At 42.8% G+C, this 15167-nt stretch overlaps 1 protein-coding gene across 1 annotated transcript; it reads left to right on the top strand.

Annotated features, from left to right (window-relative positions):
- The first annotated feature begins 7244 nt into the window (after positions 1 to 7244).
- LOC128628966 (histidine-rich glycoprotein-like) lies at positions 7245 to 10273 on the top strand. The gene is made up of 4 exons (XM_053674666.1): positions 7245 to 7267; positions 8508 to 9547; positions 10092 to 10104; positions 10204 to 10273. Exons 1-4 carry the CDS (start codon positions 7245 to 7247, stop codon positions 10271 to 10273), a joined length of 1146 nt encoding a protein of 381 aa, XP_053530641.1.
- The last annotated feature ends 4894 nt before the right edge of the window (positions 10274 to 15167 follow it).

Genomic DNA, 15167 nt, shown 5'->3' with positions numbered 1-15167 from the left:
GTGTGTATGATGGAGAATGTTGGTGTGTGATGGTGAATGTTGGTGTGTGATGGAGAATGTTGGTGTGTGATGGTGAATGTTGGTGTGTGATGGAGAACGTTGGTGTGTGATGGTGAATGTTGGTGTGTGATGGTGAATGTTGGTGTGTGATGGAGAATGTTGGTGTGTGATGGTGAATGTTGGTGTGTGATGGAGAATGATGGTGTGTGATGGAGAACGTTGGTGTGTGATGGAGAACGTTGGTGTGTGATGGAGAACGTTGGTGTGTGATGGAGAACGTTGGTGTGTGATGGTGAACGTTGGTGTGTGATGGTGAACGTTGGTGTGTGATGGAGAACGTTGGTGTGTGATGGAGAATGTTGGTGGAGAACGTTGGTGTGTGATGGAGAACGTTGGTGTGTGATGGAGAACGTTGGTGTGTGATGGAGAATGTTGGTGTGTGATGGTGAATGTTGGTGTGTGATGGAGAACGTTGGTGTGTGATGGAGAATGTTGGTGTTTGATGGTGAATGTTGGTGTGTGATGGAGAACGTTGGTGTGTGATGGTGAATGATGGTGTGTGATGGAGAACGTTGGTGTGTGATGGAGAATGTTGGTGTTTGATGGTGAATGTTGGTGTGTGATGGAGAACGTTGGTGTGTGATGGAGAATGTTGGTGTGTGATGGAGAACGTTGGTGTGTGATGGAGAACGTTGGTGTGTGATGGAGAATGTTGGTGGAGAACGTTGGTGTGTGATGGAGAACGTTGTTGTGTGATGGAGAACGTTGGTGTGTGATGGAGAATGTTGGTGTGTGATGGAGCACGTTGTTGTGTGATGGAGAACGTTGGTGTGTGATGGAGAACGTTGGTGTGTGATGGAGAACGTTGGTGTGTGATGGAGAAAGTTGTCAGTCTTGATCATGTTTCCCGGTGAATGTATATTTGGAGATGGTGTATGTTATTATATATGTTATATATATGTTATATATGTTAGTATTTCGGTGTGTGTGTTGGAGAACTTTGGCGTATTGGTCTGTCTGGGTGGAAGCTGGGGTTTTGTCGAGAATGTGGGTGTGTTTTCAAACTTGTATGTTGCCGGTTAAAAGTGGAACCTTTGATGCTCCGCCCACAGATCGTCTAATGTCTTTTGTATACTTTCCTAGCCACAAACTTCTTGATCTTTGAGGTTGAAATCTGATTTTTCTCACTTCAATGCGATAAACCGTTTGTATCCTTTGACACAGTGAGCTTTCACGGCTACAAATATTCACAATATATTCACTAGAGAATGAGATTATTGGTATATATTTTGGAAAATGTGTATGATCTTGCTTGATATAGAACATGTGTTTATATTAGATAGAGAACGTTTGTCGAGCAATCCGAGCTGTCCTCGGGACTGTGTTGGTGTTTGTTGGTCAATTTTTTAGAGTGTGTTTGATGACGATCTGCTGTATGTTGGGTCGATGACCAAACGCTATTATGTTCAGCCAAGGGGAACATCTGGAGCTCCTAATCAACATGAATAGTTAGTTAATGCCAAAGGGGTTATGGGTAATGGTGTAAAACTGTGAAACTCTGTCACAGTCAAGCAGTGAGTTCAGCTGTTTTAAAGGGCAGCAGCGCACCTCGAGGGAGGCGGAAAATTGCAAAGCACGAGGGCCAAGTATGTCCGTTTCATGTGGGTTAAATGTAGCTAGTGAGGAACGCCCAGCCCTACTATTACAAAACATGCATACACACTGCCCACACTCTGTCTTTCTCTCTCTCTCTCTCTCTCTCTCTCTCTCTCTCTCTCTGGTTTCTCTGTAGCAACCTCCCTGCATTGTCCCTAATTGTCTAATGATTACCCTGACCTTCTCTCCAGACAGAGATGGAGAGACCAAAGAGAGAGGGAAAACTAGAAACAATGCAGGGGGCATGAAAAGAGATTGACAGACATAATAGTTAGTAATCAAGCAAGAGAGAAGAAAACCACAGGTATATACTGGGCGAGGGAATAAAAGAGAAATGGGAAGGAAAGAATAATACAGTTTCATGTGATTACAGGAGAAAGTACCTGAGGCTGGGATAAATGACAAGGATGAATGGATGAGCTATGAGCGGCGGAGGAGAAAAAAATATATCACGCAGCCCGCAAATTTAAAAAGCAATAACCTGAGGCGAGGGAAAATGTAAACAGGAAGAGAGAGGAGAGAGGAACGCACACACGAGTTTATGTAAGGAAATAGTTCGCAGCAGGTACGTGGAAAGTTATCAATCCGGCTGAGAAATCAGTGAGTGACAGATACAGAGAGAGAGAGAGAGAGAGACTCTTGGCTTTTATCATCAGAAAGATGGAGTGTAAAGGAAACTACATCCCTTTCTGGATCAGCTCCCTCGGTAAACGGATCCTTCAAAAGGTCCCTGTATCATCGGGCAGCAATTTAACCCGAAGGGAATCTTGACGGGAATCATGTGTGGGAATTTTCAGTGTCGTCATACATTTTTGCGACATGTTTATTCACTCACCAGTTGCTCGCTGCAGGATGGATCCTGAACGAGCAGCTGAAGGTTTTCACAATATACAGGGGTATAATAGGGACAGTGATGGGTTGGCGGTTAAGGGTCTGGGCTACTGATCAGAACGTCGGGGGTTCAAGCCCCAGCGCTGCCAAGCTTCCACTGTGGGGCCCCTGAGCAAGGCCCTTAACCCTCTCTGCTCCAGGGGGTGCTGTATCATGGCTGACCCTGCATTCTGACCCCAACATGCTGGGGTATGCGAAGAAAAGAAAAGACTTACTTACATAATAATCAAAGTTTACTTAAACTTCATCAAACCCACACGTTCCAACGTATCTTCTCCTTTATCTCGAATCACACAATGTTACATGGATTTTTAAGAGAAACCACGCCCCTTCTAAGCATACCGACATCATTTAGACCAAAACATGAAGACACGTGCTTTCACTTTAAGTGGTGAAGACCTTCATGGCTACAGATATGACACTTTACTCAGTATAGAGAAGAACACCGGACTCAAAAACATGTTCGAGATACAAAGAGGTGTGTCTTCGAGGCTTCAGACACGCCCCCTTGACACCAAAACACAGATTTTTATAAACATTTTTTTACACCAACGTGGTAAAAGAGCAGGTGGTGGCGTTTTTAAGAAGTAGTCGAGGTGGATCTTTTCCTGGGATCTGGCAACCCTGGACGTGTTTAATCAGCCGTGTTGAATTGTTCCATTCTAATACACAGCTGTTGTTTCATTACATGATGCTAAGAGTCTGAATGGATCATCATTAAGTTTCAGTTGTTGTTCTTTGATGAAGATGGAAATGGAAACACTAAGGCACTTGCTTTTATTTTCGCTCTGTGGAAAACATAACCGTATTGAATTGAAATTTTGTGTATTACTACACCCCTACGAGCTACGTAACTGAGACCGACATCTTATGTTAGCGAGTAGCTAGCAAGCTACATAAGCCACAAAGTTTCTCTCAGAAGCCGTTCTGTCTGAAACCCTGGTAGGTTGTCTCCGTGAGTGTAACCATGCATTTTTTGGGGACGTCGTGTTACCCCCAATGTTGAGGAAATACCAATCTGTCCCCCCAATACACAGTACAATACAAAATATTTTCTATATGTTCCCGTTAATGAACCCTGCCAACAGATCTGTCTTTTCTTCATCTATTCTAATTATTTATGTCTATTCTTTTTTAATTTATTTCCGTTTGTTAAGGAAAATAAGTGTGTGCCCCAGCCCCAATTGTACGCTTGGTTGCGCCCATACTCAACGCAAGTTGGTTGATATATTCTAGCAGCTCAGTCTGTAAGAAATGGAGACAGCAGCGAAGTGTAGAAAAGTGCAGCAGAACATACGGGCTTTTTTTCAGACAGCAAGTACCTACCTAAATAGTAGGTAACCTTAGATTAGTGTAGAAGGCATCATACCATGGCTTGGTTTGTTCTTAAGAACGTCAATTAACTATTGATATTTGTACGCTAGGCTAACGTCAGGTCCAGTTTTTGACCATTAACGTTACATTGACTTGCATATCCTCCCGCCGAGTTCGCCGGACCCCCCCCCCCCCCCCCCCCAATGTCCATACCATGGTTACGCCCTTGGTTGTCTCATATTGGCTAGCATTAGCAGTGAAGATAATGAACATGAATTCACAAACGTGAATGAAAAATGTTCTTACAAATCCTGTCAGATTAGCTCTTGTTCGTTAGCCGGCTGTTATAATGGCTTCCTTTTACATATGTCCTAATATGGAATGAAAGATGGGCGCACGGTGACTTAGCGGTTAGCACGTTCGCGTCACACCACCGGGGTGGGGTTCGATTCCAGCCGCCACCCCGTGTGTGCATGTTCTCCCCGTGCTGCGTGGGTTTCCTCCGGGTTCTCCGGTTTCCTCCCCCAGTCCAAAGACATGCATGGTAGGCTTATTGGCGTGTCTAAAGTGTATGAATGTGTGTGTGAATGTGCATGTGATTGTGCACTGCGATGGATTGGCACCCTGTCCAGGGTGTACCCCGCCTTGTACGCCATGCTCCCTGGGATAGCTCCAGGTTTCCCGTGACCCTGAAAAGGATAAAGCGGTACAGAAGATGGAGGGATGAATGGATGGAATGAAAGACACAATCATATTCTCATATATGACCTCCGACACCATCTGTGATCTACGTACGTACAGACCCCGTTAGCTGATTCGGAGGACATATTTGACAGGAAGCTAATGGAGCAGTTAGTTAGCATGCCTCAGGTGATCACACCATCCATTATACAAAAGACTTCATTAATTTATTTTCATTATAGGGAAAAAATAAATTCCACCTCGTTTCCCAGCTCATTTAACCTGTTGCGCTTTGCTGAATTATCGACGGTAAAAATGTAATCGCATGCAATTGAATAAATCGCGTTCGACGGAGGAGTGGAAAGCATTTCTGTCGGTTTCTGTTCGTTTCAGAGCGTGTAACGGCCGAAGTTTATTAAACTTAAGACAGGAGAAGAAAAGGACAGAGAGGACGTGAGCAAGGAAGTGAAGGAGATGAAGATGAAAGGACATGTAAATCGGTTGTCATATAATTATGGGCAGTTCATAATAATAATAAAGGAGATTAATTTTTTAATTTTTTTTTGCAACCAGCATGTACAAGAATGGAGTTTAAGATCGATTTGATTAGCCAATCGCAAATGCGATCATCAAACATCACCACAATAGTTAAGCTAGCAAGATCTTATTTTACCAATTAATATTATTATTATCGATAATATTAGTATTACTTGAGGTAACATATTAATAATATTAACTGAACCAAGTTTGGGTTTAGCTAATGTTAACATTAAAATAGAAAACTTAGCTAGTTCTAAACATTCCCCAGCTACTATTCGAGAAATAATTATCAATAAACTAGCCATAAATAGCTAGCTTAGCTAATGGTATCATTACCTCCGGGGCAGTTGTGTAATGTTACAGAACTAGCCAAGTTTGCCATTTTGTGGTGTAATTTCTTAACACTGTGCTAGCTATAGTTCATGGGAGCGTATCGATGTCCCCAGGGTCCTAGGTTCCCCAGATTTATACGGCACATGATGAAGGGGAAAGAAAATGCAGCTGATGAAAATGCTTCTCTTTTCTTTTCTTTCCGTGAATGTCCAGTGAAAAAGAGAAGAGGAGAGATAGAGATAGAGGGAGATGGAGAAAGAAGAAAGGGGGAAGAAAGGGAGGCCACAGGGAATGAAGATGACATGAAGTGTGTGTTATAACTGAGAGAGTGAGAGAGAGAGGGAGATCTATTATACATTTTTCATTAAGTTTCCAGGCACTAAGCCACATCAAAGCCTTACAGAGCACGACAGAATTCGGGAGGGAAAGAAAGATGGATAGAGAGAGGAAGAGGAGGAGAAAGAGAGACAGGATGTTCTAATTAACCTCACAGTCATTTACCCCCACCCCCCTGGTTCTCCCCCTAATTGTGTGTGTGTGTGTGTGTGTGTGTGTGTGTGTACTGCCCACTGTCTGTGTCATGTATATTTATCACCCCTCCTTGAACAGGTCATAGCTTCATATCAAGGAAGAGAGAGAGAGAGAGAGAGAGAGAGAGAGAGAGAGAGAGAGAGAGAGAGAGAGAGAGAGAAAGAGAGAGAGAGAGAGAGAGAGTTGTGTGTGTGTGTGTGTTCAGGAAAAGATAAAACTACCATCCTGTCTGTCTCATCATCCTAATTACTCTCCAAATCCTAACCATTTCTCTCTCTCTCTCTCATTCTCTCTCTCTCTCTCTCTCTCTCTCTCTCTCTCTCTCTCTCTCTCTCTCTCGCTCAGTTTCATTTCCCTTCATTCTACTTTATTGCTGCAGCAAATAAAGCTATATTTGTGTTATGGTCTCTCAGCGTCTAAAGTTTGCCGGCGTTACAGAATAATAACACAGGAAATTGAACATTGTGGAGCGTAAAACTTTAAATATACGATCTGTTTTACATTTACCATTACAACTGGGAGAAGTAAAAAAAAAAAAAAGGTCTAAAATAAACGAATAAGCCTCAGCCTGTCTCTTTTCAGTTTTCACTTTACTGGCATGAGTGCTTTGACGGGTTTTTTTTCCTTCTCGACAGCACTAGCAGAGTGATTACATGCCCTTAATTACTGTGAAATCCCTCTTTTTTATTATTTTTTTTTTTGCTTCTTGTAAGAAAAGAAAACGCTGAACATAATCATTCAATTAATTCAATTATCGTGGAATAGAAAGTCACAAAACGGCGAGTTGTAAATATATCCATGATACTAAATCTTAATTATGAAGAATTCAGTATGAGATATGAAGACATCTGTGACACACGACATCATACAGTATGATTCTAAGATATTTACAAGTCATAATTAAGTTTCAATTATAATGACAAGTCGTACAATATGAGATATAAGGACATAATTAGGAAAATACAAGGCCATCTCATTATGCACTATTACGCTATAATAACGATAAATTTAACTGAGGGTTTAAATAATTATTCCGTATGTACGATACAGTTCCGACACAATGTCATAACAGTCCGTTATTTAGAATTAACCTACGTGTGGATGTCTGAATTATAACTACTAGATACTAAGTAATAAGCTTCATTAAATGTTTACAGGTTTAGCTTTCATATGTTTTTTTTTTTTTTTTTAGAGATATTATGTTTAATTATGAGATACTAAGCTTCATCTGAGATATTACGTCATCCTTTCGAGATTCCGTTCCGTTTTGAGATGCTACAGGTTTATAATTATGAGATATGGAGGCTTTCCGAGATACTAGGTAATAATTATGAGCCATTCGGCAATTTATGAGATAGTAGGTCCTAGTGACGAGATACTAAGACGTTATGTTCACGGTTACGGAATCCTTACGATCCTAGCTATGACAACTATGAAGTCTTTCACGAGGTACTACGTCATCATTCTGAGATACTACACGATCTACGAGATACAAGGTAATAATAATAATGAGATACTATGCCATATTTATGAGATACTAAGCCTCTTGAGATAAGTTCATAATTATGAGAAACTATGCCATTTTCGGGACTCTGAGACATTAGAAATTGATGGAAGATTAGTTCACAATTATGATATAGTATGTGATTTATCAGATAGTAGATATTAATTATGAGATACTACACAATTTATGAGGTAAAAAGGTATTAATAATGAGATGCTAAGCCTTTTATGAGATAGTAGGTCATCATTCTGAGATACTAAGATATTTGAGATACTAGGTCATAATTCTAAAAGGCAAAGTCTTTTCGAGATACTAGGTCTGAATTGTGAGAAACTAAGATATTTATGAGATACTTTGTCATGATTATGCAATAGTAAGGCATTTTGAACACACACACACACACACACACACACACACACACACACACACACACACACACACACACACACACATAAACATTTCCCATACTGTTCCCATGCAGGAAGTGAGTAATTTCTTCAGGTTACAATCCCACTAATTTGTTATGGCGTGTGTGTGTGTGTGTGTGTGTGTGTGTGTGTGTGAGAGAGAGAGAGAGAGAGAGAAGGTCTTTATAACACTGAAGCAAAGGAGAGCTGTGACTCAATGCTGGTTTGTAATGGTTCTCAGACATCCAGATTATTGCAGCTGCTGTCTCTCATTCTGACACACAACACACACACACACACACACACACACACACACACACACACACACACACACACACACACAGTATCTCAATTCAGTCTTGCATTATTACTGACTGGATTATTTCAGTATTTCAGAAATCGTTTACTTTTAAAGGGAAAAATCTCCTAAGATTCTTTTTAAAACCCTGAATAAAAAAATAAAAACCCACACGTTTATTTATGAGTGTAAGTTCAAGTGTAAAATGTAATAACATTACATTTATTAATAAATACAGTATAAATAACTCAAATGCAGCAGAATGAGTGCACTATTGTCCAGTGTAATGGCTGGAGTTTAAAATGAATGTTATGAATTTGAATGTTTATTGATGAAATTCTCCGGCCTGTAGACTTTGCCAGCGTTTACGCGGTAGGAGTTCGCTGACTCGAGATCGTCGGTTGAATCACCTGGAGAATCACCTGACGAATCACCTGGAGAATCACCTGGAGAAGCACCTGGAGAATCACCTGACGAATCACCTGGAGAATCATCTGACAAATCACCTGGAGAATCACCTGATGAATCACCTGGAGAATCACCTGGAGAATCACCTGGAGAATCACTTGATGAATCACCCGGAGAATCACCTAGAGAATCACCCGGAGAATCACCTAGAGAATCACCTAGAGAATCACATGGAGAATCACCTGGAGAATCACCTGACGAATCACCTGGAGAATCACCTGGAGAATCACCTGACGAATCACCCGGAGAATCACCCGGAGAATCAACCGGAGAATCACATAGAGAATCACCTGGAGAATCACCTAGAGAATCACCTGGAGAATCACCTGGAGAATCACCCGGAGAATCACCTAGAGAATCACCTGGAGAATCACCCGGAGAATCACCTAGAGAATCACCTAGAGAATCACCTGGAGAATCACCTGGAGAATCACCTGGAGAATCACCTGACGAATCACCTGGAGAATCACCTGACAAATCACCTGGAGAATCACCTGACGAATCACTTGGAGAATCACCTGGAGAATCACCTGGAGAATGACCTGATGAATCACCCGGAGAATCACCTAGAGAATCACCCGGAGAATCACCTAGAGAATCACCTAGAGAATCACCTGGAGAATCACCTGGAGAATCACCTAGAGAATCACCTGGAGATTCACCTGGAGAATCATCTGGAGAATCACCCGGAGAATCACCTGACGAATCACCTGGAGAATCACCTGGAGAATCACCTGACGAATCACCCGGAGAATCACCCGGAGAATCAACCGGAGAATCACATAGAGAATCACCTGGAGAATCACCTAGAGAATCACCTGGAGAATCACCTGGAGAATCACCTGGAGAATCACCCGGAGAATCACCTAGAGAATCATCTGGAGATTCACCTGGAGAATCACCTGGAGAATCACCTGGAGTCTGGTGCCGATTTATTCAAATTAATCAATTACATCAAACAAAATGATACACAGTGTTATATCCATCGCTGTGCATACTTCTTTAAATCTTCTGTCCTTCATTCGTGTTCTTATTCTTTTCTTCCTTCCCATATTCCTTCTTTCATTTTCTTATCCATTCCTTCCTTCCTTCTGTCATTTCTTCCTTCCATCCTTGCTATATTCCTTCATCCGTTTTCTTAATCCTTCCTTCTGTCCTTCTGTCCTTTCTTCCTTCCTTCCTTTCCATATTCCTTATTCCACTTCCTTATTCCTTCCTTCCTCCCATTCCATATTCTCCTTCTTTCATTTTCTCAATCCCTCCTTCCTTCCTCTACTGAATCCTTCTTCCATTTTCGTATTTCTTCCTTCCTTTTCATATTCTCCTTCTTTCATTTTCTTAATCCTTACATCCTTCCTTCTTTCCTTTTGTTATTCCTACCTCCCCCCCCCTTCTTTCCATATTCTCCTTTCATTTTCCTAATCCTCCCCTCCTTCTTGTCGTGATCCTTCTCCTCTTCTCTACGCAGTTATGTTAAGCAGGTACTCTGGTGGATTTTCTGCTTCCGGACAAAGTTCTGAGAGAGAGATCCTTTCATGTAAGCCTCAGAGTGTGAGCGCCGCTCTGACTCTCGTCTAAAGATCCAGCAGCAGGAGGACGGCCGTGTCGTGCGGCGGCTACAGATACGGCAGCGACGATGACAAAACGTAACGAGACGTGAGAATGGACGGAATAAATATCTTTATTTCCTCGAGCTCACTTTGAAGAGTGTTTCCTGTTTTCTGGGCCACGCCGATGAACGATGTAAATCTAACCTGGTGTAACCGCGTCGTAAAGGATCGTCGCGTCGTATGATCCGACACGGAGAACGCGTTACAGTCTGATATCCGATTCGGATCAGATTTTATTAGGAATCTTCTGGACAAGAAATAAACTTTACATAATGCTGAAATCGCACACGGTATACAACCGGCTTCAGTGAGTCCGGAGTGAACAGGTTCAGAGAAACGTGTTGAAATTCCTGTCTGTGGTAATCACACACACACACACACACACACACACACACACACACACACACACACACACACACACACTACAGATGTTGTAAATAAAGATAAGAGAGAAGTATTGCTTTGCCAATCATCCTTGAGTACATGACACACACTTTCCTGTAAGACTGGACCGGGAGTGTGTATCCTCCTCATGTTACTTTCACACTAATCTTTCAAGCACTTCTCTAATCCTCACTGACTCAGCAGTGTGTGTGTGTGAGTGAGTGTGTGTGTGTGTGTGTGTGAGACTCAGTCTGAAGTCATCCTCTCACACACTCATTCGCTTTCACAGCAGATCAAATTCTCACAACACTTGAAATGCAGAAGAAACAGAAGAAACGCAGATTAGTGATGTCATCACATCGTGGCGGCTTCAGATCGTGGTGGGATAGTGATGTCATCAGATCGCGGTGGGTTAGGGATGTCATCAGATCGCGGCGGGTTAGGGATGTCATCAGATCGCAGCGGGTTAGGGATGTCATCAGATCGCAGTGGGTTAGGGATGTCATCAGATCGCGGTGGGTTAGGGATGTCATCAGATCGCAGCGGGTTAGGGATGTCATCAGATCGCAGCGGGTTAGGGATGTCATCAGATCGCAGTGGGTTAGGGATGTCATCAGATCGCAGTGGGTTAGGGATGTCATCAGATCGCGGTGGGTTAGGGATGTCATCAGATCGCGGTGGGTTAGGGATGTCATCAGATCGCGGCGGGTTAGGGATGTCATCAGATCGCAGCGGGTTAGGGATGTCATCAGATCGCAGTGGGTTAGGGATGTCATCAGATCGCAGTGGGTTAGGGATGTCATCAGATCGCAGTGGGTTAGGGATGTCATCAGATCGCAGCGGGTTAGGGATGTCATCAGATCGCGACGGGTTAGTGATGTCATCAGATCGCAGCGGGTTAGGGATGTCATCAGATCGCAGTGGGTTAGGGATGTCATCAGATCGCAGTGGGTTAGGGATGTCATCAGATCGCAGCGGGTTAGGGATGTCATCAGATCGCGACGGGTTAGTGATGTCATCAGATCGCAGCGGGTTAGGGATGTCATCAGATCGAGGCGGTGACCCGGGACTCGTGCTGACATTCTGACGTTTTCTGCTGTACACACTGTAGTTTTAATAACTTCCGACTTCCTGAACTGATTTCTCCTTCTTCTTCAGTTCTAGCACCTTAAACCTTCCTGTCCTCCTTCCTTCCTTCCTTCCTGTCTTCATTCTTTTCTTCCTTCCTTCTTTCCTGGCTTCCTGTCCTCCTTCCTTCCTTCCTGTCTTCATTCTTTTCTTCCTTCCGTCTTTCCTGGCTTCCTGTCCTCCTTCCTTCCTTTCTGTCTTCCTTCTTTTCTTCCTTCCGTCTTTCCTAGCTTCCTGTCCTCCTTCCTTCCTTCCTGTCTTCATTCTTTTCTTCCTTCCTTCTTTCCTGGCTTCCTGTCCTCCTTCCTTCCTGTCTTCATACTTTTCTTCTTTCCTGTCCTGATTCCTTTCTTCCTTCCTTCTTTCCTAGCTTCCTGTCCTCCTTCCTTCCTTCCTTCCTTCCTGTCTTCATTCTTTTCTTCCTTCTGTCTTTCCTAGCTTCCTGTCCTCCTTCCTTCCTTCCTTCCTTCCTTCCTGTCCTCATTCTTTCCTTCCTAGCCTCCTTTCCCCATTTTACTTTACTTCAGAGTCCTTCATTATTCTTTCGTTCCTTCCTTTCCTTATTCCATCCTTATTTCGCGTCCTTATTCTTCATTAATCTCCTTTCTGGCGGCCCTTATTCTTTTCTTCCTTACCGTCATCCTTTCTTCTTTATCCTTTCACCCCCCCCCCCGTGATTCCTCTTTATCACACCTAACTTCATTTACGGACCTCACCGTTGTGAATTCTTCATATTTCCGGATTTCTACCGAAGTCTGGTGAAAATTCCATGTGAATAACCTCACTGCCAACATATTCACTGAGAGAAATGTTGACGCGTTCGATACTCACCCCCCCCCCCCCCCCCCCCCCCCCGCTGAACAGTAAGTAGGGAACGAATCGAGACACGGTCTTGTTTTTAATGGGAACTGAAACACAGCCGGCGGGGTTGTGTCCCGATTTGTTTGTTTTGTGATCAGTGGGACGTTTGTATAGAACCTACACACAGCATGACACAGAGTGTCACAATAACATCTGATTTGAGTTTGTTTGCTCTTATTAGATCTCCTGCATGCACGCACAGACACACACACACACACACACACACACACACACACACACACACACAAACCTTCAGGAATAGAGTCGCTATTTAAGGCTGGAGCTCTTTGATAACAGGTACAGGGATGATGTGTGATTTCTGTCTTCCTCACACACACACACACACACACACACACACACACACACACAGATGAGCAAGCAGCAGGTGCATTATTAGTCCTGATGAGGTTGAGGCGTGTACCGGGGCTCCATGTGTTCCTCTTGTTTTTCCCAAATCAAACAAACAAACCAGCAAATAAGCGTAACAATGCGGCTCTCATTTTCAGATCCAACTTCCATTTCTTTCTCATTTTCTTCTGCTCCAATCTTCTCTCTCTCTCTCTCTCTCTCACACACACACACACACACACACACACACACACACATCTGCAGGCGATTACAATGATTCACGTTCTTTCTCATCAGTAGCTTTTATGAGTTTTCCTGGTACTTTTTTGTGGGTTTCACTGTAACGCCGCAGGCTGCAGGCTCCTGCGTGGTGTTTCAGCATCATCACACGCTACGCTGCATCATCAAGCGTCATCACACAACACACTTCCTGTTGCCTCACAAACATCACAAACAGGAAGTTAAGCTGATCAGGAAGTTCACTGCCGCAGGACGGTCCGGCCGTTTCTCCGTAACGTCACAGGCTGCGGTTTTTTTTTTTTTTTTTGTGTGTGTGTGTGTGTGTGTGTGTGTGTGTGTGTGTGTGTGTGTGTGTGTGTGTGTGTGTTTCTGTCTTAATAACTTCTAGAGAAACTGAGGGTAAGGAAAGGAAGAAAAGGATAAGTGTGGGAAGGAAAGAAGGAAGGAAGAACGCAATAAGGAAAGGAAAATAAGGAATACGGTCAGGAATAAAATAATAAAGAAATGAATGAAGGAAGGAAGGAAGGAGAGAATAAAGAAGGGAGAGAAAGGAAAAGGAACGGAGGAAAATATAAGCAAAGGAAGGAAAGAATGAGTAGAGGAAGGATGTAAGGAAGTGAGTGAAAGAATAAGGAGAGGAAAGGAAATGGATGGAGGAAGGAATAAGCAAAGGAAGGAACGAAAAGGACAGGAATGAATGAATGAATGAATGAGGAAAGGAAGAAAAGAATGACACGGATGACAAAAGAAGGAAGGAAGGAAAGAAAAAGGAAGGAAAGGAAGAAAAGAATATGGACAGGAGCAAAGGAAGGATGGAAGGAATGGAAAGGGAGAAATGAACAAGTACAGGAAAGAAGGAAGGAGGGAATAAGGGAAGGAAAAAAGGAAGGAGGGAATAGGGAAAGGAAGGAAAGAATAAAGAAAAGAAGGGAGCGAAAGGAAAAGAAACTGAGGAAAAATAAGCAAAGGAAGAAAAGAATAAGTAGAGGAAGGATGTAAGGTAAGGAGTGAAAGAATAAGGAGAGGAAGGATGTAAGGTGAGGAGTGAAAGAATAAGGAGAGGAAGGATGTAAGGTAAGGAGTGAAAGAATAAGGAGAGGAAAGGAAATGGATGGAGGAAGGAATAAGCAAAGGAAGGAACGAATGAATGAACGAGGAAAGGAACGGAAGAAGGAAGGAAGGAAAGAATAAGGACAGGAACAAAAGGAAATGAATGAATGAATGAAGGAAGGAAAGAAAGGAAAGGAAGAAAAGAACAAGGACAGGAATAAGAATAAGGATGAAAGGATGGAAGGATATAATAAGGAAAGAAAAAAAGACGGAAGGAAGTGAAGGAAAGAAGAATTCAGGAAAGGAAGGAACGAAAGAACCAAGAAGAACTTAAGGGGGAAAAGCACAAGGACGTGAGGAAGAAACAGGGAGAGGAAGAATAGAATGAAGGAATAAGGACAGGAGGAAGGTATAAGGAAGCAAGGATGGACAGAATAACAAAAAGGAAGGAATGAAAGAATAAAAAGAGAAAGGAAGGGACAGAGCGGAAAAGGAGAGACAGGATGAAAATAAAAAGCGCGGGAAAGAAGGAAGGACGGAAATGGACGAAAGAATAAGGGAAGGGAAAGAGCGGTATCGGGAATCAAAATCCAGGACGGTCAGAAGAAGAAAAGGGAGGGATGAAGGGATAAAGGAGGAGGGAAGATTGTGGGAGGGGCAGACTGTAATGGTGGGAGGAGGAAACACTTCAGGACGGTGAGGGTTTTAGTGAAATCTAATGAGGAGACATTTACAGAGTTTTAAAGATCACCTGCAGCAGCTCTCAGTCAAAAGCTGGATTCGTGTTGTTCTTGATAATAATAATATATATATAAACAGAGAGAGAGAGAGAGAGAGAGAGAGAGAGAGAGAGAAAACATGCATAAAAAGGAATAAATAAAGGAATATGAAAGCTGTACAGCAGTGAGAATGAAGTCTGAGAG

This window comes from Ictalurus punctatus, chromosome 22 (genome assembly GCF_001660625.3).
Source record: "Ictalurus punctatus breed USDA103 chromosome 22, Coco_2.0, whole genome shotgun sequence".
Classification (NCBI taxonomy): Eukaryota; Metazoa; Chordata; class Actinopteri; order Siluriformes; family Ictaluridae; genus Ictalurus; species Ictalurus punctatus.
This window is presented reverse-complemented; position numbering and strand designations above follow the sequence as displayed.